Below are 27456 nucleotides of genomic sequence, written 5' to 3'. Positions count from 1 at the left end.
CCCCACACCAAAACTGTCAAAAATTAAAATTGATGTGACGACACAGCAAGCGAAAGAATCGATAATTTACCGATATTGCATCAATACGAAGCAACGATCGATGCAACTACTGTATCAAGTAAATGCAATTTTGTCTATTACATATCATAGGAAAACCATCGATGCTGTATTCATACCTAGAACAAAAAAGATAAAGAAAAGAAACTGAGAGTTATAACTTTACTTTTATAACTTTGAAGGAACAAAGTATTCTTTTTCAAAAATAATCTTTGGTTAATGTTGAATTATGAAAAAATTTTTGAGTGTACAAAATATGGCATCTCTGATGATTTCGCGGGCTATCATTCTTTTGCAATAATTTGTTGTGCTTGTAGTCGGTGGTGACATACTAAGTTTTGTCTTTTAATGTACACGAATATACAAAATGGATCTCGTCGGTCCACAGATTTTAAAAAATTCTTTATCAGAGGATGAGTTAAAACACATACCATCAGAAACTCAAGAAAAATTGATAACGCTTATTAACAAATGTTCGGATGCATTTTACAAAGGAAAAGCTGCTATCAATCGCCTCGGTAAGTAAAAATTATATTATGTAGATACTTCAAGGAAGTTTTGCGTTAACAGTACTGCGAATGTATGCAGTTTTAAATCTAAGCATCGCTCATTATGTATTTGGACTAAAAAGTTTTATCATCTATGCATTGTTTTGTCTATAATATATAATTTGTCTGAGTTTATGTCTGTATGCAACAATTAATATTTCGAATTTGTAGAACTCACTTAAACGTCTAGTTATACTTTTTATCCAAAATGACTCAAATACTGGACTCGACGACAAATGTTTTTAGACATTTGTTAACTTCAAAATAAAATATTTACATAATCTAAATTTAAGAATTATTTGTTTAGTATTTTTGTTTAATAAAACACAAGTATTCATTGTCTTTCGAAAGTAAATGAATACTTAGATAAACTCAATAGTAATTACTCGGCTACTAAATTAATGAAATGTTTAAATTGAAATAGGTAAAGTTCAGTTATTTAACAGTATTATATATGAAGTAGTTGTTAGTACACCTTTTAATTCTTTAAGCGGGCTTTACATATCATACTTGGTGCGTTGAATGTGAAATTTGTGCCAAGTCTTATGTGTAATGGCAATTTTGCAGTCATCACGAGCTGACGGGTTGAAATCAAAGTATTTTCATTTTTCGCCCGACCTGCTCCTTATTGTAAATGCATTAAGAGACAACCCAGTACCTTAAAGCTAATTTAAAAAAATAAGGTAAGAAATTAAATAGGAAAAAAAAATAATTTAAATAGTTAGTGAATAGCATAACAATAACTTACGTAAAAACATAAAAATTATATTTACTGATTAACATTAATAATTTGAATAATAAAACATAAGTTAATATTAAAAAAGTTTCAATAAAGTGAATAATACAGCAACAAAAACAAACTAAATCAATGATGAAAAGGAAAGGAAAAAAATTAATAAAAATAACAGGATCAATAAAAAAAGCAAAAGTTAAAAAACAAAACAGGACAAATAAGAGTGACGTTGATAGTTCGTTTGTGGTACCTCTGCATTATCAATTTAAAAAAGCTTAGTAGTGAAGGCGATTTGCTTTAAAAGTAATCGGAGAAAATATTACCAATTAGCAACCATTACAAGGTAAAAAACATGTCATCCGGTAGCCAGAAGGGGACAGCACAATGCGGCGTATGCAAAAAGATGGAAAATGAAAAAATGGAGCATGCGACGCATGTGATCAATGGAGTTATTTAAAATTGTCAATATTTACTGGGAAACCGGAAAAGTGGCTTTTTTTTTACAGCAGCTTCAGCAATTCGACACGTTTATGCGGTTTCAGTAATAATAAGAATCTGCTACGATCGCAACGTTCCCTCAAGGGATAATGCTAGTCAGCTTCGTTAGGTCTCAGTCACTGAAGATGTTTTAAGTGAATATAGATTACATACAAGTGAGTTGCTACGATTGAAGATGTCAATAAGTGAAGTTAGCTAGATGACTCTATTTGTATAGCGTGGAACAAACGGATGTCGCTGCTTGGCGCATTTTTAGAAGACGTCAACTGGATCTTTTGCGGACGTCAACGCGATAGTCCAAGTAAAAACCAAACAAGCCAAAAACAAACCAAGCTACATTCATACTGACTAAATGGACCTGTCAAAACAAACCGATACGCAGACCTACATGTAGATGACAATGAAATAAATGAACAATCGTTAAAAAATTAATGATACTCCATCAAAAGTACTGAAACGTCCACCAATATTTATTGATAAGGTACATTACATCAAGCCTCTAATAGATCTATTATACGAACATGTATCGAGACAACTACCTATAAGTCCGATTTCGATTTGTCATCTGACTATTAGCCAGTAATCACTCTCAATGACTTGTGAAATTATGGAAAAATGTATTCTTCATAACAAAAATACTGATTGGAACAATTATCGTCAACTAATTACAATTGGACTAAATACCGAAGTCCAGTTGAAAACTGAATTTGATGTGACTAAAGCAGTAACGCATTTTAACTCATGTGTCCAAATGTGTGCCTGGGAATCAATTCCTCCGTCTTCAAAAAGTATTAAGCAAGAATATCCATGAGATAAGAAGACATTGGCAAAAGACGAGATTCCCTGCGGATAAAACTCGCATTTTACAAATTACGTAAACTCGTTAAAGTCCTTCTTATAAAGTACAACAATAATCGCACGTCCCTATACCTCCAAAACCTAAATGCTTCATGTGATACAAAATACTCCGTCTGGAAAGAGTATTCTCTGGACAAATATAACAGCCCGATTGCTTATCAACCACATATACGCAAAATAGAAAACTCATGGGCTAAAAGCGATATTGAAAAAGCAGAAATATTCGCGTTATATTTGGACCAGGTCTTTAAACCAAATGATAATCTAAATATACCAGATATCATGAAACAAAGGATAAATTTTCTACAAGAGCCTTACCAATTAGAACTTCTAATTAAAAGATATTCCATTAATGAAGTTAGGGATGTAATAGCAAAGTTAAAAGAAAAAAAAAAGTTCCAGGGTACGATTTGATCACAGGCATGGCCTCATCTACTTAACATTGTAATTAAAACAAAAATAAATAATAAGGGTGTTTATTCTGCTACAGTGGAAGATAGCGCAAATTTCTATGATACCGAAATCAGGGAAAAGCGTAGAAGATGTCAAATCATATCGACATCTAATAAGTCCCAATAAGTTTACTTCCGATCCTGTCGAAAGTTATGGAAATTCTGTTTCTAAACCGCCTTACATCGCTTATTCAACAAAACAGACTCATTCATAGCACAACATAGCACAATAGAACAAATTCATAGACTTGTCAGACATATTCATAGTGTGATAGATGGTAAGAAATATTGCGCTGCGGCATTTATAGATATTTCACAAGCTTTTGATCGAGTATGGCATGAGGGCCTTCTTTTCAAACTAAAACTGAATCTACCCCTAAATTTTTTTCATATTTATTAAATCATACCTCTCGGCAAAGCACTTTTTCATTAAGCATGGAAACGAAACTACAGTACTTCATGATATAGGAACAGAAGTACCTCAAGGTAGCATAATGGGACCAATGCTTTATCTTTTATATACTGCGGATCTTCCCCTTACCGATGAGAGTGTTATCGGTACATTTGCAGACGCTACAGCTATTTTATCAGTTGACAGTGACCCAGTTCGTGCTTTCATCAAATTACAAACCTGCCGTAACAATGTTTCTCTCTGAATGAAAAGTTGGCGTATCAAACCAAATGAGTCAAAATCTATTCAGGTAACATTTACTACAAAACGTTCTATGTGCCCGCCTGTTTTAAAAATGGAAAGAGCTTTCTCATAGTCAAATGTACATGCATAATTGTAAACACACTGCCTTCTGATATCTTTAGGGTCTCAGCTATCTCACACAATTTCAATTAACGATCAGATATAACCAATTTCTGGACTTTTTTGATGTTTTCTGGAGTAACCACCTCAATTGCACGGCCAGAATCATCGGTGTCAGTACGACCACGTTAAAATTCAGCAAACCTATAACAAATGGTTTTTTCGATGAAGCATTATTTTTTTTCATCAAGAGGCAATGATAAATGAACACACGAAATTGTTTTGAATCCATTGTTTTGAATCCATTGTTTTGAAAATAGCAAAAGTAGCTTCACTTAAATGGCTGTCACTTTTTCCTGACTAATCGAAATGTCATGAAATTTTACACATAGTCTTTTGAAGGTTGGTACTTCATGAACGTCATATAGATTTGACAATGGCAGCGCCATCTGTGTCTCAGTCGTACGACTTATTGACTGATGTATTACTTATTTTCTTGTACAATCACATTTTAAATAAAAGCATTTCTGTTCATGTTAGTTATTTTGTGTTCAAGTCTTAGCACTGTTCCACAGTGTCGGTCCCAACACTGATCCTTGTGGTACACCATTGGATACGGTATACTGCTTTACTACCTCATTTGTATCATAGAAAATAACTTTGTTATCAAAGTAATTTACTACGATCATGCGTAAGTAACCTGGGATCTCAAGATCGCGTAATGAATCCATTTTTGATCAGCCAGCTGTATTGAAGCCATTGTTTGCATCAAGCGTCAGTAGCTTGCTGTAGGTCAGTGTTTTATCGCCAAATCTTCGCCTGTTGCCACTAGTAGCTTCACGTGCTATCTCTGTCACCATTCGAATTGCGTCTATTGTGGATTTACCACTTCTGAATCCAATTTGCTTTGTTCATAAGGCATTACAGAATTCTAATGTTATTTGTAGCCCATTCGCGATAATTCGTTCAAAAACTTTACCAATTGCGTCCAGCACGCACAGAGGTCAGTATGCCGAGGGGCAATCTGATTTTTACCTGGATTAAGTAGTAGAACTAAATATTGACATTAATGTTCTGCAGTTCCTTCGGTTAGACGATATAAGATCCTTGGTGTACTTTTCTTCGTATATGTAACTACACATAACTCTAGCTATTCTACAGGTGGTTAAGTTCCGCCTCCTTACCTTTTCATGTGCTCGTCCATAAGTTTATGTATTTGTTTCAGAGGTCTGAGTTCTTCGCTCGTTTGTTCCTCTGAAAGTTTTGCGTCGTTTTTAGCAATAACATCAACTGTCTCATTCCCCTCTATGCCTTCATGACCAGGAATCCAGTACATACAAAGTCTGCGGTTGCAGGCTAGTATGCCTATAGCTTCCTTACATTCTACAACATTTTTAGATGATGATGATGAACATTTTTAGATGATAATGGTTGCTTGGCTATCCACATAAAAATTTATGCAGCAGTTTCTCGTTTCATCCATACATACAAGCTCCGCCGCTTTCTTAACTGCAAACAATTCTGCTTTAAACACACTGTAATAGTTGGGAAGTTTAAACAGCATTCCTATGCTCAATTCCGCACAATAGATGCCAGCTCCTACTCCCAATTCCACCTTTGAACCGTCTGTGAAAACATTTATGGTGTTGCATTTTGGTACCATGCCTTTTTTCCATCCTTCGGTTTCGATAACAGTTTTTATCGTTGCTCCTGGATACATGATTGGGATCATATAATCCGAATCGAGAGTGGCGTTCTGATTTACAAAGTTATGCCTGAAAGATCTTCGGTTATGTTGCCCAGTGATGCGTAGTCGTTTGGCTGTTCTTGCCGTCATATTCTCGGCAAAGATATCAATCAGGGGTAAGTTTAGTTAAGCTTCAAGAGCTGTCGTCGGAGTTGTTCTTATTGCGCCGGTGATGCAAATCGCCGTGTGTCTTTGGACCTTTTCCAGAGGTCTTACATACGTTTTCTTTTCCACAACTGTCCATCAAACTATACCGTAAAGTAATATAGGTCTTAGTATAGGTGTCTAGCACCAATATATAAGAGCGGGTAAGAGGTCCCATGTACTTCCCAGCATCGATTTACATGCGTATAAAGCATTTGTTGCCTTCTTTACCCGTTCCTCTACATTGGGCTTTCACGCCAGTTTGCTATCCATCTGTGCTTCAAGATATTTCGTTTGAGTTTTTAGTGGCAAAAGAGTTCCGTTTAAGTTAGGTGGCGTCCATACTGTGACCTTGTACATTCTTGTGAAAAGTATTGTGACAGTTTTTTCTGCATTTACGCTTAAGCCATCGTCGATTGCCCAGTTGTAAATTGATTTGAGAGCGTCGCTCATTAACGCACTTAGAGTAGATAGGCATCTCCCCGTTATAACTACAGCTATGTCGTCTGTATATGCAATTAGTTTCGGAGCTTTACAATCAAATTGTATAAGAATTTGATTGATTACCAGCAACCAGAGAAGGGGTGAGGGAACGCCTCCCTACGGGGTTTCTCTACATGTTTCCCTGGTTAGAGTTAAGTCGTTCCATTCTGCCCTTATCTATCTGCAGCTTAAAAGGCTTGCAATCCATTGATATGTGGCCGAGTCTATACCAACATCACCTAAGCTAATTAAAACAGCTTGCGTTGATACATTATTGAAAGCACCCGCAATATCCAGAAAAACTCCTAGAGCGTAGGAGCTGTAGTTAAGGCTCTGGTAAGTTGGTCAAACCTAGCTTCCAGATCCACGTAAGAGTCAATTTTCGTAATTTTTTCAGTCTCCGTTTCAGAATTTTTCAATAAAGGTCCCAATTCGTTTGTTTGGGATTTCTTAGAACTTTTCTGCTTTTCAGGTACTGGAAATCTATTTCGAAACTAATACATTTGTGATCTGAAAAGGATGGTTCGTTAAGAACCTTCCATTTCGTCACCGCTACATTATCTTCCGTGAAGAGTGTTATATCTAGAACATTTTTGGAGGTCGGTCCAACATATGTCGGTTCCTCTCCTCTATTTGGAACACTAACCCTGCTTTATATTATGTAATTGAAAAGAGACTCACCTCTCTCATTAATGTCAGTGCTTCCCCAAAGCGTGTGATGTGCGTTGGCGTCAGTACCGATGATCAGACTTTGCTCTCCCTCGCCGGCTAAATCTACCAGCCTTTGGAGTTCTTCTAATGGTGTTTCTTTCTCGTGTGACATGTAACAAGACGCAAGCAGTATGTTTCTGTCGCCGTCAACCGCCACCACCGTTAGATCATCTGTAGAGAGAGGGTTTACAATATACGAATTAATACATTTCTTTACCAGTATAACAGTTCTTACCCTGGTTACCCCATGTGGAATAAATGTATCGTAGTTTCGTGCGTTTAACCCAGAGACTAGGTTGCCCGAGGCCAACCATGGTTCCTGGATAAAAGCCACATCGTAGTTACTGCGGTGGAGGTTTATGTGTAGAATCTTTAGCATGAGCTTCCGATTCTTCCCCGGGGTTGGTTTCAATACTCATCTCACCCGGTTCCTCTTCTTCGCGAAGATTGAGAGACGAGCTTAGAATTTCTTCGAGACCAAGATCTTCTGCGTTTTCCTCCGCAGCTAGTGTGTTTGAGTTACTATCGGTCGGGTGTCGTTTTTTGAGGCGAAGGTACACGCTTCCTACTCCCCACGACATCTTCCCGTATTGTGTATCTGTATTTACAATACCTGGCTTGACGACCTTTGACACCTTCCAATCGCTTGTTGGCACATCCGGATTCTGTCGTTGTAGGAGACAAAGAGCATCCTCTGGCTTCACCACTCGAGGAATGAGAACTTTCGCTTAAGGCAAAGACGGGATATTTTCCTGTCCACTTTTTCCAAAAATGCTCCTACCCATAGGCCTTGGAGTGTTTTAACTGCCTCTCTTAACCAGTTCATGGTCGAGTCATCTTTACATTTCAGTAGCTTTACTCCGTTGAACCAGCCGGCACCGTCAAATGATGGCATTGGAGCGTCTGGTTCTGCGCTCATTTTGGCGAACATAGCATCTAATAGCTTCATTTCTACTATTTTTCATTTTGTTTCTGCCGTTTGTCCCTGTGGACCACTGCGGTCGATAAGTGCCACAATCAAGCTTCGCTTGGCCACTATCTCCGCCATTGTTAATTTAGATGTGCACGCCTCCTGTTCCTTGGGTTCATCGGCTTTCTTCGTTTTTGTTGCTGTTGCTACCTTAGATGTGGACAGAACCGGCTTTTTAATAATGTCGGCTTTCGTCCTCTTCGTAGCAGTTTTCGGTTGAAGTACAGCCTCATCTTTACGCTTTTGTCGCTTTCCAGAAGGACCTTCGCTTTTCGTTGAGCGCCGTCTTTTACATTCCATATCCTCCTCGATTCGATTAGCAAATTTCGAATCAGAGAGTTCGCACTACCTTTTACCCGCGTAAAAGGCTCAACTTTTCTCTACCTTCTCTTTTGCCCAGACTAGCCTGTCCTTCTCCTCCTTCGACAGATCATTCCGGTCTCCGAGGCAGGCGCAGAGTTTTATCGCAGCCTTGTATCTAGATTTGGCACTTAATCCCTCCTTATTTGGTTCAGCCCTTGGCCTACGAACGGCCTTATCAGCTTCCCAAGGAAAACGAACAAGAGCTTTCTCCTCAATTGTGTTTACACTAGACATCACTGCGTTGCATTGTATTCCTGTTTTCTGAAATCGCGCCTTTGTCTACAGGGACTTTGGCATCACTGCGCAGTTGTTTGGTAGTAGTAGTACAACTGTTGGAACCTACTCCGATCCTAGTAAAGGTGCAGCCACTGGCGACGCGGCTTATAAGATCATTAACCCCGCCGGTTTGCTGGCTTATTTACTTTTACATATCGCTAACTTCACGACTATATTCGGAATGCCGTCTAACATGGAGCCTTTTTGCACCAAATTTTTCAAGAATTTTAAGGTGTTTTTGTTGCCACATTAATTGCTTCCTGTGGTACAACTTCTGCTGGAGATTAAAACTGGACAGCACTATTCTAGAGTGTACATTTAAGTTCTAGCATCAACTCATTTTTTCTCGTTCTACGTAACGCCTTCACACTTTCGCTAAGTGTTTTCAAAGTTTTGTCACCTTTTATTTTCTTTAGTATATCTGTGTATAAAATATTTGCTGCTGCAGATATGGTCAGCGCATTTGGTTTGGGCCGAGTTTTAACGGTCTGCTTCGATTTTTTGTTTTTCTTTATTTTCCCTTTTGTCCATGTTAATTGTTCTTCTTTTCCATCGATATCAGTTTTCTTTATTCGTTTTGCTGCAGTAGCGACCACTGGCGTAGTTTTTTCCGTTGTCAAATTCATTTGTCCATCTTTAATTGTTGTTGTCATATCAGGCCTTACACCCCTTTTAGCTGGTGTTATCTCTTTTCTAATTTCACGTATTTTGTCACTCTGTCAACTTAAGTCATGATGACATGCGTGTTTTCTTATTGCCATTTTAGTTTGCTCATCATGCTTTTCTATTGCATAAAATTCATAGAGAACTTAATTGTTTTCAATTGCATCTCTTATTGGTTAATGTATAGACTGCCAATTTTCACCATTTTCTTTAAGCATGTCAAGCAATGATCTTATCTGCTCGCCTAACATGCAGAGAATTGTTTGATTTTTCGCTGTTGTATCTATTTGATCGTCTGTTAAATAGTTACTTCCTAGATTCGTGGTATTGTTATTTTTACCTACTTCATTAGACTCTTTTTCCGCTTGACCATTGCTTAGTTGTGTTGTCGGTGATCGATTGATCATACTTCCCCTTTAAAATAGATTTACTTCCTCACTGATTTCCCCATTTGTGCTTAGGTTTTCATTACTGCAGTTACTGTTTTTGTTGCTGTTGTTGATTTTATTTTCCATATTTTGTTTATCACCAGCGTATCGTGTGAATGATATAGCCAGGAACAGGTACCCTCGGTGATAATACCCCTACCCCAGTTCTCTGAGGACTTTGCTTTGCTAATCTCAGGTTACCGACACATCAGCGCTCGCCCGAAAAAATGCAGTGTTTTACTCCTGCATCCGATTCACAGTTCCTTACCAAGATTCGAAATGGCTAGTTTCTGTTGTCTGACACAGCATACACCTTGGCAGAACAAGCTCATATCACCCCTTTCGCTTTTCTATCTAATAAACCAAAGAGACTCTCGAGGACTCCCAGTGTACCGTGGTAGGCAACGGTAATCAAAGCCGTATTTAAAAACGTGGTTTTCTTCCAGTATGACATAATATGGATCTTACTGGACTCGATTCTGATAGGTGTTTGAACTCTGAAATTATAATTATTATGCATTATTTGTCTTTGCATGCATACTTCCTCTTTCATGCTTAACATGGTGTTTTCGTTAAGCACGAAATGACTTCATTGTTGTTGCAACTGCCTTCTCTTTGGACAGCGTATACGGCTGCATCTTTCGATGGTTTAGCCATTCTCTGCCCAATTGGATGTTCCTCGTTACCATCACGGATGCGTCTACTCGAATCAGCTCAGGAGCTTCTCAGGGATTTTGTGACCTTTTACGCCACACTCTCCGACGCCTGACTGGATTGCAGTGGGTTCATATGACAGGCATACCTTACCGCGGGAATATTATAATTCCTATCGTGCAGGGATTTCCCTATCCGTGTTTAGTTGTTATCCGTCCGTTATGGGCCCCATCCCGATGATGTCTGGAGTATCACTGATAGTAAGTGAATTTCACTTACGACAGCCGACCGGAGGTGTGAGTCTGGTACCACAGGGGCCTGGGCTCGCAGCTTCGGCTGTACTGACCATTGAGATTGGCGTCTTAAAGGGATCGTCTTTGTGGTTGTGATTGAACCTAAACTTACGCAGGTGGAGTGTGTTCTTTTGAATTTCATTTTCGGATACTGTGACCCAAAGATCAGGAGAGGTGTTACATAGGTCTCGATCCTCACCTTCAAATAGAGCGTACATCGGCGCCCGTATCGGTGTTATCCATGTAAAATTCTGGACCTTCATCTCCATGCAGAATGGAAAATGCTTCCTGTAAAAAAACATAATCAACTGTCGTCCTATATGCTTTCTGTCATAAACAAACCGACACCTTTTACAATGGAGCTAACATCAGTGAGGTCGAATATAAACATTATAGTCCTTCACACAGTTGCAGGATCTTCTTCGAGATCAAAGTAGCCAGACAGCAAGGTTCTGAACAGGCGTTGACCTAACATCTCGTTGGAAGAACGACGTCTCCCCCATGCAGCAAGAACTGCACTAGCTCAATTGAGATCAGGATATATCTGAGTGCTAAACAGTTACTTATCAACAGTTACTTGTTGATAAATTTATTAAGATTTATTCTATTATATAACTTTTTAATTTTATTGGACAAAAGTTTTGTTCTAGCAAAAATTGTAATGTTTTTGGAGGAGCTATTTTTTTAGTTTTTATAAAGGTTTTATAAGTATGGAATGAATAATTTAGATTCCACCCATTTCACCGTAAAGGTCTAAGTGCTGAGAATCTTATTTTAGTAATCAAGAACATACGAAACTATTTGGTTTAACAATTAAGAGAGATAATTCCGACTGATAAAGTGAGTGTGACTGGTATTAAAAAAACGGGATAAGGATAAATAAAGAAATGGATTACATCTTATCAAAGTAGAGTGCGAAATACTGGCGACTAATGCCTCCATTGAGAGAACTGAATGCTAAAAGAAAAAAATAGGATACTAGCCATTAAAACAAGTTCATATTTCCGTCAGAACACAAAGATTGAGCTTTGGAGCCACAACCTGTCCCTTAACAGAAAATAAAAACGGAAATTAACCAATACATAAGGTGCGCGACAAAAAGATAAGGTCAGTTTGTTTTTTCTTTGTGGAACTCAATTTGAGTGATTACTCTTCGGATCTTGTGGATTTTATTGTTCGATAGAGAGAATGCAACAAATAAATTCTAATATAATGAGTAAACAAAGTCCCGTTAGTTTTAAATATATCAAAAAAGAAAAAAAGCTAAATATTGCTGCGACAAAATGATAAGGTCAGTTGCAATTTTTTACGAAAACAAGTTTATTAATGAACAGAATAAATTTTTTTAATTAATTTGGCTTCCAATTTTTTGGATTGTTTTAAAAATACGCCCGGCATCGATCCTACCAGGCTCGCGAGCGTTGTTTGCCGAATTTCTCTCCAGGCATTCAATATGGCCACTTTCAGCTCAGCAACAGTGCTGAATTGCCTGTTATCGGCATAAACTTCACGTACAAGAATTCCCCACATGTTCTCCATGGGATTCAGGTCAGGTGAGCGCGCGGGCCAGTCCAAGACTTCCACTGAATTGCCCACAAACCACTCCTTTGTTGACCGACTCACATGGATCGCTGCATTATCTTGCTGAAAAACAAGCGGCGATTCTCGATTTTCAGCAAGAAAAGGCAGCAAACATGTGGAGAGTACTTCCTGGTATTCAGCACTGTTCATGCGTTTTGACGGAATTGCGAGAGGCAATGTTCCAATAGAGCTGAATGCTCCCCACACCATCAACGAACCACCACCAAAATTTCTTTTTGAAATATATTGAGGCTCCTTTCTTAAATCCCGCCAATAATAATTCAAACCATCTGGGCCATCAAGATTGAATTTTTTCTCGTCCGAAAAAATCATCTAAAAGAAAAAAAACAGTCATTAAAACCTACAAATTATTTTCGTTTTATTTATTATAAAATTACTTGATGCCAATTGGTTGACATGTTTAATTTAGCGAATTCAAGCCTCTTCGCTTTGTGGTTAGCATTGAGGCAAGGAACTTTTTTCATTTTGGCTCGCTTCAAATATTCATTTCCGTTGATGGCTCTGAGTACTGTCCTCTTGGATGCAGTAAGCTTAAGCTCTGCCTTAATTTTTGCTGCACTTATAGTAGAATTTGAGGCAATTCATCCAATGGAGCGCACTGTGGTCGCGGAAAGTACTTTTTTTCGACCAGGACTCTTTTTTTTTCCATAATTTTCTCGATCCTTCAAATAATTTTGTACAACGCACAGTGATCTTCCAAGGTCTTTGGCGATTTGTCTCATTCCAACTCCGTCAACAACCTTTCCGCCAATAAACCCTTTCTCGTAAGTAGTGAGACTCTTACCACGACCCATTTTCTCTTCAAAAACTGTTTAATAATTTAATTATTAAAATAAATCAAATTTTAATACAAACGGAACACTCACTTGACCAAACAATGCAAAAATTGCAACTGACCTTATCATTTTGTCGCAGCAATATTTAGCTTTTTTTTCTTTTTTGATATATTTAAAACTAACGGGACTTTGTTTACTCATTATATTAGAATTTCTTTGTTGCATTCTCTCTATCGAACAATAAAATCCACAAGATCCAAAGAGTAATCACTCAAATTGAGTTCCACAAAGAAAAAACAAACTGACCTTATCTTTTTGTCGCGCACCTTATAAACTGACTAAAATTAAAAAATAAACAACAACAAAAACTGCGACTTGGAACTAAAAATGGAAAATATTCTAAATTTAAAATAGTATGTATGATCTTATTCCATTTTCAGACAGGACAACACTTCTAAAATTTAATGAAAAAACTGTGAATATAAATTTTATATAAATTTACAGGATAATTCTGGCAACTACCCTTCAGCTCATCTCATCACAGTCTATCTATTGCAAAATGTTTTGAAAAACATTTCGTATCCATTAAAGGTGACATAACGAAAAATCTTTAATAATTAGTTACAAAAATATACAAACACAGCGAGAAATACAGATGTAATATTACCATAAACAACACAAAATTTAGGATTGCAATTAAAATGGATGCTCACATAAAAATGCAAGATTATTCATTAACAATATTAGCATTGAAAAAGCTAACAAATACAAATGTCTAAGTTGCTGGGTAAATGCTAAATTATATTTCTAGTGTGGTCTTGCTACCGAACCGTAATAGCAAAAGCAGAGATTTTATATAAATTGACGTTTATTTACCACATTGAATACAATAAAAAAGACACTTAAGATGGGAGTCAAAAGTAAGGTGAAATATTTTGTTGGTGATAAGTAAATGCTTCTATAACCAGAAAATGAGGCTACATGGAAGAAATATGTGTTTAAATTGTTGCACAATGTTTTAGGGTCCTGGCTCGTAGGTAGAGTTTTGCAATTGAATTGTGTAAGCTTGGTATAAGAAAGAGAGGAATTATATGTATAAAGTTCTAATATAATCCATATTCTATCATTTTGGAAGTCGCAATTGTCTAACTGTTCCTTTTATATTTACGGCGATATTCATCCACCATTTTGTGAATATTCCTGTACAGGGCAGATATGCGAGAAATTATGGCGTATAGTGTATGGATCGGAAATGTACTCTTTTTTTTAGAACAAAATTACTATTAGAGAAGCATATGGCCCCTATCAGGATGCAAATCTGTCTTAGATAGATATAAGATCTATTTGAAAAAGAAAATGTAAGATTCATAAAAGCGCATCCTCTCCGATGAGCGGAGGATGTTCTCAGAATAATAATGAATGAAAAATGAAATAATCATAAGGCGTATGTTTCTCGTTTTGAAGATTTAAATTCACTTAATGTTTTGTGTTTCAGCATGTTAACAGCCATCTTCATTTCCACAAAAAAAACCCAAAGAACTTTTCGAATAACTTTTTAATTAAACAGAGATTGGTAGATGGAGTCTACTGAGATGTATGTATATAAAAATATTTTTCTTCTTTATTATTGAATTAGATCCTGTTTTGATACAACAACTGAATTGGATATATTTATGTGAAATTATGACATATCAAATGATTGTTTCTGTAGATCCAGACGTCCAGCATTCACGCCATCCCTTTGGCGGTCGACTGGTTAATCTCGCGACTATTGGTTTCTCTGCCATTGCAATCTTGGCCAGGCGATGATTTTCCATTCTTTAAACATGTAGATTCCACTACTTCTGTCTCCGACTATTCTATTTAATTATGTGCAGTACCTCGTAGATTCACCTAATGTTGTTATTGCGAATTCGATCCCGACGAGTGAAGCCAGCTATCGAGCGCAGAGTGTGGATTTTAGTTTTGGATAACATTTTCAGTAGTTTTCAGTGGTCGGCTTTTGTCTTAATGGCATAGTCGATATAGATCTAACGCACGTTTTAAATATTTTTCCTCTTATGCTTATACGAAAGAAATATTCGTCATATAGTAGCTCTAAGACAACATGCTACACGAGCGACTTTGTTTGGGTGGTAGATTCAGCACTTAGGACCTTTGATGATGTTATTTTAGCTCCAAGGTAGTTAAATTCCATGACCTGCTCTGTAGGAATTTCGTACACTGCAAGTTTGCATCAAAGAGGCTATTTCGGGTTTTTAGGGACTTTGTTTTCGAGGTGGACATTTTTTTATATTATATTTGTTTGTTTGCAGTTCGTTTTTATTGCCTGGAAGTAATACGACATCGTCTGCATAAACTATTTTAATTTTATTTCTTAGTTTGTACCCTCTGACCATCCCTTTCACCTCTGCAATTCATAATACCTAAGATTGAACAAAATAGGGCTTAAACTTAAACAGTTACTACGTGTTTCAAGAGAACTCTATCGAAGGCTTTAGTATTGTCGACAAAACATACCAATAAAAATATTTAAGATTTATGTAAATTACGTTTACTACAGGGTTAGACGATTGAAGTGTTACCAACTATACACATGTACATCTGTCAAACTGATTTTGCCAACGATAACGCTGATTAAGCATTTGCGTCTGAATGGAATTCAAACGTAATAGTGTGATAGCGATATATTTGGGTTAAGCACTTAAAAGTGAATAAAATGTTTGCGTATCTTATCATATATTTATAATAGCACAGACAGCGTCGCCAAACACAGGACGCTTGTAGACGTAAAAAACAGCAACACCACCTAAATTGGTTCGGAAAGTAAAGGCTCGATTTGCACGAAATCAACGTCGTAGTGGTAATCTAATGTTAAAGAACTGAAAATATTTCAGCGAGGCATCCGACACACATATCAAAATGAGCTCAAATTAAAGCCTTCCAAGTTCCATAAGGTACATGATCTTTTACCAAAGCAACAAAAAGTGAAACACATGGTTGTAGACCATGGACGTTCCCACAAGACAAGATACCGTCTCATAAAGCTCGTGTGAACCAATAATTGTTAAAAAATCAGGTTCCACACTTGATTTCGGTCACACAATGGTTTTCGAATTCTGGGCCAATTTGGAAAGCAAGGTGAGGACTAAAATATTTGCCAGTATGGATTCTGAAATTTGAATTATTTTCACAAATTATTATAATTTCAATCAATAAAGAATTATTTCACACAATAAAGATATAATCGTTTGAAAGGTAACACTTCAATCGCCCTATAACCCTATATAATTTTTAAAAGTTGGATTCCATTAAACATTTAACAATTTTATGTATTTTAAAATTTTAGATGAAAATGAACAAAAAGTTGAGGAGCTGCAATCCCAAGTACAGAATTACGAAGTGAAATTAAGAGACTGTAATCAAAATATTGACGAACTGCGAAATCAGTTAGACAAAGTCACTCAAGAACGCCTACAATTAAATGAGTCTATTTGTTCCTATGAAAAAGATCTTGCTACATTACGTATTGCAAAAAATTCAATTGATGAACCTCGAGATTCATTGCAAACTTTCATTGTAAACGCGAAATGTGAAGCTTTAGCATATGTGGAAGAAATTAAAAGTAAAGAAGCTGTTCATGACTCTAAAGAGAAACACATTGAACAGGAACGTACAATGCTAAATAATAGGATAAAAACTTTAAATGACGAGTTAAGTAGGACCAGTTTAGAATTACACAATATTCAAAGTAAAACTACAACTGAAACTCTACTTATTGAAACCCGCTTGAATAAAAAAACGGAAGAATTAAAAATTGTTCAGGATCAATGTGAACAATATAAGCAAATGATTGCCGCACTAACTCAAAATATTCAAGATTTAAATACAAAAATATTAAAACAAAATGAAGAAACCAGTAAGATGATGGAATTTTATAAAAAAGAGTTAGAAGCAAAAACAAAATTAGCTGATTTGTATGAAAGTGTTTCGGACGATTCAAATGTTGAAAAGAATGAGTTAAAAAACGCTGTAACGAACTTAAGACAAATGCTGATTGATGCAAGTGATCAATGTGGTGAATTGAAAACAAAATTCAAAGTGACTGTAGTCAAGCTGGATCAATTAAAAGAGGACAAGGATAAGGTCATTGAATCATTGAAAATCCAATTAAAACATGCAAACGAACTTATGAAACAAAAAGCAGATGACGATGTTGACCATGCAATTTCAAAAATTGCCCCATCTGCTGCTGTTGCTAGTCGACTTATTAGAAGTGATATATCGCTTACCGAATTATACTCTCTTTATGAAAATACGTCTGAAGATTTAGAAAAGCAGAAACGCGAAAACTCTCGTCTACAGTTAGAGTTTAATAATATTGTACAAGACTTAAATCGTAAAAAGGGCGAAATGGAAGAGATTATCACTAGTCAGAATAATCAAATAAAACGTAAAGTTAATGATTTAAGCCGGCAAGTGTGTTACCTATTGAAAGAACTAGAACATTTGCGAATGGGTATTACTAACAATGGTCCATCAATAATTTGTGGAGGTCTCTCAACTACAGATGATGTTATAACTAAAAAACTTGTAACATTTAACAGTATAACTGAATTACACGAAAATAATCAGAAGTTATTAATTCTGGTGCGAGATTTAAGTACAAAATTAGAGGAATCGGAAAATGTGCGACTAGAAATTAACGAATCATATTATAAGGAAAAAATAGATAATTACACAGCGAAAATTCAAAGCATGCAAGAAACCATAAATCAACAGGCGAACACGATTTCCACATTATTAGAAAAAACTGAACGATATAAAAAAATGTGCTTTAAATCGCAGAAAGAATTTGAAATATCTGCTGAAGAAAATTTTAGTGACTTAGAAGATGGAAATTATGACAGCATTATAGCAAAGCACGAACAGAACCTGCAACACATAAAAGATGAACTTTCAAAAACTAAAAAGCGATATTCATCAGCTGAAACAGAAATGAAACTTTTGCGCAATAAAAATAATTCGTTAAAAAATACGATCACTCGATTACAATCGGAAAAAGAAATTTTTTATCGTGATCAACAAAATCAAAATCATTTACTTAATAATATAGAACTTATTAAAACGAATTTAGAACGTTCTGAAATGGTAGGGCGGGCAGGGATGGAACAGCGTTTAGATAACACTGTACGGGAACTTTCTGCACAACGTCGACCGTTTCAAGAAGAAGAAGATCGCTTCCGTGAAATGATCAATAGTTATAAACGACAGGCGGCAGATAAAGCGAAAATGTGTATGGAGGAAGAAAAGCAGCAAGCAGAAAAATTACGCACTTATATTGTTTCACTACGAGAAGAAATAGCTATAAAATCAAATTCAATTGATGACCTCAGCAAAAAATTACAAGAAAGCTTAACACCGTCAAGTAATGATAATCCTATTACAGTAGCAAATAAAAAAGTGAGAGAATTAGAAATAAGATGTGAAGAAGCTAAAATTGAAATAAATTCACTTCAAACCGAATTAACTAATTCGCGCGCACATACAGAACAACTATTTAAAATGTCACAAAACGCGGAAGCAGAAGTTACAAAATTACACGAAATACATTCAGTTTATTGTACTAAAGCAGAAAAAGAAATTGCAGAGTTAAAGGGTTCTGAACTCGATTTAAAGACGAAAATCACTGAACTTGAATCAGAAATACAGCTGTCAACAATTCCGGAAAATCCAACAACATCTGGTATTGAACAACTAACTAAGGTAAAAATAAAAATAAAAATGACAAGTAGAGTTATATGATATTCGTATGATAGTCATATAGTAGTTTTAACCATTTGTTAAGTATACAATTTAAAACTATACACAATATTTAAATATGGTAAATGTTGGTGATAGTTTTTCTACCGTCTCTTTTAAATGCTAATTAAGTAAATTAGCATATTTGTACTACTATAATAATTTGTTGTGTTATATAATTTAACTGTTTAGTTGATTTAAATAATGGTATGTTGGATATATATTCCTACGCTATAAGATTAAGTAAAATCGTAAAAAGACAGGCAATCACAATTTGATAAGTATCTGGCGTTGCGAGAGTTCATAATAGTACATTCACACTATCTCATTTAGGCGGCTTTGCTCATTATAATCACTAATGAACATGATTTACAATAAATCAGCTCATTTTAGATCAAAAATGGTGAATGCAAACCTTAAAAAATAAATTTACCGCAAGAGAAATGACCAAAATTTGAAGTATGTATGATATATTTTTAAATATAAAATGTAACTCAAAAATAGCTGAGCTGTAAACATGTACATTGAAAAAGTGAGTATTAAATAAAATCTGTTTTTATTAATTGAATATGAAATTGATATATAAAATGTATATAAATGATTTAATATATCAATTATATATTTAATTTTTTAGTGTGATATATTATTAAGTGAAGTTTGTTTATTTCAGATGAATCCATATTAATAGTAAAAAGAAGAGCGTACTAGTATTTAATAAAATTTTTTGAATTCAAAAACTAACGTGCAATAGATATTTAAATAATTAATTTTAGATTTAGTTAAATCAAATATTTTCAGACACAAAAAATAAAAAGAAGCAGAAATGCGTGGTCGGAAAGTATAGAGAGACACTTTTTGGAATTATGAGAGGAAAAACTTCCACAATTACGGGAATTCATGGTCACTTCGTTAGAGGTGCAAACGAAGGTCCACAACTTTACACAAAGGTTTAAGTAATTATTTCATAATTGAAATGGAAAATTACAATAATAATTTGTGTATTGAAACATGCACTAAAGACTTGAAAGTAATTTTGTTAATTTTTTTTTATTTATTTTTATTAAGTTGCTGCTAATCACTTTAATTTGCTTGTTTTCTAGACAATTTGCCCATACATAACATTACAAAATTAGTATTCCAAAGTATTGCAGGTGAGTTTTCACAAATTTGTTTGACTTCTTCAAAATAATGAATGTGTTTATAAATCAAATCTGGGTCCGTCATCAAATTATGCTTCGTTGCTGTCGCCATGCTCATCTCCACGTCCATCGGTAGATCCAATATCTACGTCGGAAGGTTCTGAAGTACTAGAGTACTGCACGCGCGCATTTGATTTCAGTTTCAAAGCATTCTATTGTGTTTAGAATGGTAGCATACTCTCACTCTCAACGAACAAATACGAATGTATAGGCATAAAAACAGAATGGAATGGAATAAATATTAGTTTCGTTTGTTTAGAGTACTCTAACTCTAAACATTCTAAAAGTAGTTGAAGTAGTTGGGAGTACTCTAAGCATTTGATTTTCAGTTCATACAAAAATTATGTGTTTTTAAATAGTAAGACCCAAATTTATTTATTTAAGTTTTTTTATTAATTAAATATTATTTAAAATGTTGATTGATAATAGTAATTTGTTGATTACATATATAATATGACTTAATATATTAATTAAATATAAAAAAAATTTTGAACAAAAATTTATTTAAAAAAATTATAATAAGTTTTTTACAGTTTTTACAGTTCACAAATTTAATTTAATATGCAAATTAAATGTTGAGCATCGTCTGACTTAATTCCTCTTTTTCAAGATTTTTGTGTAAAACATGATTTGATTGATAGATCTTTGATTAGATGAAATCAATGTTCTTTTTTCTGATATTAAGTTCCGAGCAACTGAAAAAACCCTTTCCGAAGATGCACTACTTGCTGGTGTTGCAAATAATTTACAAGAAACTTTGTAAAGTAGGAATTCTGAAGGAATTCTTAAGAAATTTCTAAAAATCTCTCTTGTCATAAATAGATATTTTTACCATATCATGCATAAAATTATTTTCCAGGAAAAGGTAAATATGTGAAGCAATTTATTTTGTTACATCATAAAAAACTATCGACAAAGAAGGAAATTCTGCGCAAACCGTTTTTTTAAGTTAACCTTTTGCATTAGATCTACCTGTTTAAACAACTTTTGCATTGAAAATAATAGAAAATTAAACCTAATTTACGTACTTTGTTCTTGCAATTATTGCAAATCTCTACGCACATCCAACTTTCTTTACTTTTGCGCAGGCATCCAAACGCACACAAAATATATAAAATATTTCTTTGCAAAAATAGAATTATTTGAAATACTATAAGAGTGATTGAAATACTCTAAATTATTTGTTTATTTGATTTTAAAATTCAAAACAAACGATTATAGAGAACAAATCAACCCCCATTCCATTGAAACGAATGCGGCACAATTTCTATTCTATCGGACCGTTTCTGTTATTCATTCGTATTCGCTTTAGAAATAATTTGTAAATATGGTACACATTTGAAAATAAAACGAATGACCGCAAAAACGAATGTTTTGATGCAGCACTTTATGAAGTACCTGCAAAAAAAAAGAAAAAAAATATGATATGAATGACACCCTTTTGGAAAAGTTTCAGAATCTGATAGATGTAAAGAACCGTTACATCGAGCTGCAAGAACGCACAGATGCAAGGTTCTTGAATTTAATGGAAGAAAGCGATGTTGTTTCGTCGCGTATCGCGTCATCAATGGAAAGAGGCTTTCAATATACTTGGCTCACTGGAGACAATGACTCCAGTGATGACTAGCGATAATTATTTATTAATAATATTACATAATTTATAATTTAGATTAAGTTGCTTTCTTTTTTTTTTTTTTATAAAAATTTAAGATAATCAGATTAAGTTATTTAGTGCTACAAAATTAAATATCAAGATTAGGTTAATTTTTAATAAAATTTACTAAAAAAATGTATTATTTCCTCTTCATTTAGATCGCCGTCATTTTATAATGAAATTTCTCCTGGTTGTTGTCGTTCTGCAACTAGCTGCAACAACATCACTTTTGTAATTTAAATAGTTGTGAAGAACACAGCAGTATCGTATAATGCAGTTCGCGTTTTCGATTCTGTTGTGAATATCCTTCCCTATTCTGCGGAATCTTGTCTGCCCAAAAGCATTTTCAATCACTCTTTGACATTCAGATAATTGGTAGTTGTTTGTTGTTTGACCAATGCTAGCGTGTTCATCATAAGGGTATGGTTTCATAACATTGGTGGAAAATCGAAATGAAGAGTCACCGACCGGTATTCTGACACCATTAATCACCCTGCTTTTGTCCTCTAGAGTAATGCAATTTTCTAACTGTCTCTTTAGTGATGAGTTTTTAAAAAATGAAAGAGTCATTGACTCTCCCAGGATACATTTAATAAAGAAAACGGTATACAATTATTTTGTCAGGAGGTGTGGAAAATTCTTTCACTGTTGTATATGAATAAATTCCCATAAACAAGCGACAAGGTGAATGAGTGCATCAGAGGATTTGAGGTTCTTGGTTTCCAGAATGTTTGGGTGCAATGGGTAACTTTTCAATTTACTATTACTGAAAGATATTTATATCTTTAGATATTTTCCACACCTCCTGACAAAATAATTGCAGGTAAATACACACGGTTGACTTGCCAACGCCAAACAGATGTGCTACGCTTCTGTATTCAGCCGACGCGCCAAGGCAATACAACACATTGGCAAATCTCTTTTCTAAAGAAATGGAAATCCGAAAGGTATCTTTTTCTGTAGTCCTTTCAATAATTTATATAGCTGCTTAAAACATTCCAAACTCATGCGAAAATATTCTTTGAAAAAATTTTGACTATTTTTCTGGAAATCCACTTCTCAGAATTTCTTTATTCTTTTCTGAAAATAGAAATGTTAATTTTAAACTTTATTTAATAATTATTACTGAACGTACTAACCAAAGTCCAGTACTTCCTACGGTTCCTAGCAATTATTTTGGAAAGTATTGCTATTTGCTTTTTTCTTATTTCAAGTATAGTTTTTTGGTGCATTGCACAACATTTACGATATTCAAATATTGCTTTCTTTCTATTATTAATAATTTTACACACGTATATATTTTTTAAATCTTCTGCGTTTTCCATTTCGAAATATTTATTTTACACAATACCGATATTTTTCTTTGTGTTTTATTTGTAAACAAATGAAAGTTCTTTTATAGCTTTTTTACAATATAAAAGTTCTAAAAGCTGTATAAATGAGCTCATTATAATGTGAACGCTTTCCACTTATATAAATGAGCAGGTGACTAAATGAGACAGTGTGAACGTGGTATGGGATTCAAAAATCAGTTGCTTATACTTATTTTGGTGATAGGGCAAAACAATTAATAGTAAGTGTTAACAGTAATAATAATTAAGTTGGTAATTAACGTTTTTTTCAAGGAATGTAATTAATATGGAGCTTCCTAACATTCTTTAAATACAACCTATAATAAATTAGCTACGAAGTTTTGCTTCATAGACGAAGTTATTAAAATTTATTGCTAAATTGCCTTATATATTGTCTGCTGTTAGTTGGATATTCATTGGATAAGCAGCAAACAGAAAGACGGCTTATATGTGTGTTCAAACATTTTATATTCAATATTAGTTTGATTGATTCTGATGTCTGGTATTCAAATAATCGCTTAGCAGTCTTCTTTTTAATTATAATACAATACTGTCAACTTTTTGACAGTTTTAATGCTGCCATAACTCGTTGTAACTTTGAGTAATACGGTGTACACACAAGAGCGTTCCACCAGCAAATTTTCGAGTAAATGAGAGTATCTGAGAGAGCGTAACATCCCTGTCGAAATTTGAAAATGCTACACAGTCTTTACTCATACATTTTATTTCAAGTGAAATTTGTATTGATGAATTAATCAGCTGTTTTGATTTGAATTTAAATTTTTATATTATTTATTTGCTCGGCACTGTTCTCATCAGATTTTACACAAAGCTTTTCCATAAAAATCTGTGTAGAAAGTGAAATTTGGTACTTTATTTGTGTTACGCTCTCAGTTTGTACTTTACTTGTGTTTTACTTGAGTTTTACTGCGAATAGCTCGTGGAACATACCTCAATATAATTAAGCCAAAGAATCTAGAGTACAAAGAAGCGCTTCGGTCATACAAACGAAATAGCCACTTTATTTTGCTGGTGGGTTTATAATAAATCAACTCAAACCTCAAGCATTGTAATAGTAACATCTTAATAAATCCTGAACTCTGCTTCAAATTAGTTAGGAGCGTTTCTAATGCAAGTTTATGTGTCAGGTTGTTATTGAGAACTTATATATGTTTTGACAAAAAACAAAAGAAAAAAGTTACACATACTAGATTTTCATTTGTTTTACTTCCATATCACACAGCAACTAAATATGTTATTAAATAAATGCCACTCAAAATCGTTTTAGGCATATTAATATATAAAGTAATATAATGAAAATATTTATTTTCATATTACACATGTGTAGGTATGTTGACTATTCAGTTATAATCATACAGAAAAACTTAATTTGTATTCGCATTGATACGATTTATTTATTTTTTCAGGTACAAGATAAACTAAAAGAGAATAATGCCGAGCAGGAGTCCGTTAAAACAGCATACGATGAATTGAAAAAAGCTTATAAAGATTCCATAAAATCGTATCAAACTGAGCGAGAAGAATATGAAAATCGTCTTAGTATTATAAATAATATGAATTCAAATCTTCATAGTCAAATGGAAGCATTAACTAACAAACTTTCACTTGTAACTCAGGATAGTAAAACGTCAATTTCACCTAATTCATCTGCGATAGATATTTCTGTTCTTGATAATAGTCAAGCAAATATTGATGAAGACAACAAAACCAACGAACAACTATGGCAATTTATTAAATTTTTGCGTAAAGAAAAAGATATAACTTTAGCAAAACTAGACATTCTGAAGGCTGAGAATGCACGTCTGTTGTCAGAACAAGAAATTCTACAAAAAAAAGTCAATGACTTAACTGAATTTCTTAATAATGTCTTAGTAGTGTGTGCAACAAAACACGAGGAAATTTTGAGAAAAATTAAGCCGTTTGATGCATTGACTGATAGTAATCGTGTCTTACGTGAAGAAAGAAATTCATTATATGCCCGAAATAAGGAGCTTAATGAAAAAATAAGTTCAATTGAAGAGGAACTATTTCCACTTCAAGCGCAAAATCATGAATTTACGTTAAAAATTGAGGAATTAGTATTAGAAAATACATCTGCAAAAAATGAAGCTATGAAATGGCGCCATCGAGCTAATGCTTTAGTAGAGAAAACAAACAAAAATCCAGAGGAATTTAAAAGATTGCAAATGGAGAGAGAGAATTTAGCCAAAATGTTGACAAATGAGAAGGAAATTTTAAAACAAGCAACAGATGAAAACAACAATTTAAAGGCCGACTATGTCCGATTAGAGACTGAACTCGCTCTTTTATCAAAACAATTAGCAGCATTAAGTGAGGAACATAAAAAGGTTTCAGATGAACTAGTGACTGCTAAAAGTACCAATAGTCGAATTATGTTAGAGCTAATGGAGTTAAAAAATAAAATTCTACAAAAGGAGGAAATAATTCAGAAACATATTGAAACTATAGAGTTAAAAGAAGTTCAATTACAAGATGTAAAGAATAAAGAAATTCAAATTCGTAAAATAGCTAAACGATATAAGGATTCATATTTAGAGTTATCTAACAAAAGAAATGCATCAGAAGAAAATACGGGACAAAATGCTATGCAAACTTCAACAAATAACACTAGTGAAGGTAATGAAGGTTTAAGTAATTTATCTTCATTGAATGCAGAAATCGACAGCTTTCGAATCTTAATAGAGAAACTTAACGGAGAACTCCGACAACTCGACGATGAAAAACAAAAACTTCAAAAAAAATATGATGATTTAAAAAATACATTAGGTGAAGTTAAAGCGCAAAATAGTGGTCTCTCAGACGCAAAAATGACACTAACTCAAGAATTATTAACAATCAAAACTAAATTCCAAGCATCTGAAGATAAGCTTATTCAGATTACGAATCAATATGAAGAAACTATAACTCGTCTTGAAAAAGAACAAGTAGATCAAAATATTTCAAATAAAGATTTAGTTGCACGGTTAACCCGCGACAATGAATCATTAACTGTTTGTCTAAATAATCTTAATCGTCTACTTGGACCTCAGCAGTCTGCAAAAGCAAGTACAAGTTCTATTGCAAACTCCGATAAATGTTCAATTTCAGACTCTTCACCACGTACCGCTAATGTAAAACCTTTGTTGGGATCCACAGTGCAACAGTCAGCTACAGTTACACCATGGCGTGGAAGTGAAACACCTCTTGCTAGCTTTCGACTAATATCTGTGCAAAACAGCCGCTCGGCAGCTATACTACCAAATAGTCAACAAATAGCAGCAAGTGGTTCTACATCCTCTTCTACTACAGGAAGCGCCAGTAATACAGCTCTAGTTCCACCACAACAGCAGGTACATACAACTGCAAGTACATCTGCAGAATCGATGTCATCTTCTCCAACATCATCGCATATGGATTATATGCCTTCAACAAGTTCAGCTTCGGTTGCAGTTGCTACTATACCGTCCATGGGTGCGATTAACACTGCAGAAAGTTCTCAAGAAGCTGAAAGTGTTCAATTATCACAGCAAAATGATTCACAGCCGCAAGTAAGTGGTGGGCAATCCCAAGTTGTAGCACTACTTTCACCTCGAGTCGAAGGTTCTATTCAAAATTCTCCTTCACCAAATCCTCAAATTCACCAAGATTCTAATAATCAGCAGCCTAGTACTTCCGGCACAACTAGCTCTACTTCACATATTGCAGTAAGTAGCCAAAATAGACAAACACCTTATAGCAGCAATGTAACAACTACACATGCCGGATCATCTGGAGCTCACAAACGTCCCCGGGATCTTGATGGGGATGCATCTACGTGTACTGAGCAGTCTAATGCAGATAAACCTAAACGACCTAAACGTTTAAGGACACCATTGCATAAAAGTGAAGCCAATTTATTGGACGTAGAATATCATGTACCAACTTCATCACAACGGGATCAAGAGGATGAAATTGTTGTCATTGATTCTAAAGATGACGGTAGGGTAGGAATTGATGATGGTCCAATGGACGGTGATACAGAACATGCCTACGAAGATTTATATGCACCTAATGCAGATTTAGGTGGAAACGATGGTCGCAAAATAAAAATTGACAATAATGAAGTTGATGTTGATGAGTGCGTAGAAAGCCAAGCTGAATATTCGTCAATCAATGATAATCAAAGCACAGAAGCAAGTACAAGCCAAGCAGCTGCACAGCAAGAAAAACATCAGCAAAGTCAAACCATAACCAGCGGAAGTATCGAATCCAGTTCAAACATCCAACAGCCACCTCCAACGCAGTGGAAACAACAAGCATCGTCCACATTTAACAGACAACAAAAAATAACAAATGTTGCATCACCACAAGGCACATCAACTAAAGTTCATGAAGATAACAATAAAGATGTAATCGTTGGCAGACCCTCTGATAAGTAA

The 27456-nt window shown here is 34.7% G+C and overlaps 1 protein-coding gene across 1 annotated transcript; it reads left to right on the top strand.

The window, feature by feature from the left end:
* Nucleotides 1–308: 308 nt before the first annotated feature.
* Nucleotides 309–27456, top strand: LOC119675156 (nucleoprotein TPR-like). The gene is made up of 3 exons (XM_038086345.1): nucleotides 309–575; nucleotides 16360–18776; nucleotides 24445–27456. Exons 1-3 carry the CDS (start codon nucleotides 425–427, stop codon nucleotides 27454–27456), a joined length of 5580 nt encoding a protein of 1859 aa, XP_037942273.1. The 5' UTR covers nucleotides 309–424.

The sequence above is a fragment of the Teleopsis dalmanni genome, chromosome 2, assembly GCF_002237135.1.
Source record: "Teleopsis dalmanni isolate 2A chromosome 2, ASM223713v2, whole genome shotgun sequence".
Classification (NCBI taxonomy): domain Eukaryota; kingdom Metazoa; phylum Arthropoda; class Insecta; order Diptera; family Diopsidae; genus Teleopsis; species Teleopsis dalmanni.
The sequence above is the reverse complement of the archived record's forward strand: the minus strand, read 5'-3'. Positions and strand labels throughout refer to the sequence as shown.

Coding starts and splice junctions, on each gene's coding strand:
- LOC119675156 (XM_038086345.1), top strand. CDS start 425: ATGGATCTCGTCGGTCCACAGATTTTAAAAAATTCTTTATCAGAGGAT. Junction 576..16,359: donor AGCTGCTATCAATCGCCTCG/GTAAGTAAAAAT, acceptor TTAAAATTTTAG/ATGAAAATGAACAAAAAGTT. Junction 18,777..24,444: donor GTATTGAACAACTAACTAAG/GTAAAAATAAAA, acceptor TTATTTTTTCAG/GTACAAGATAAACTAAAAGA.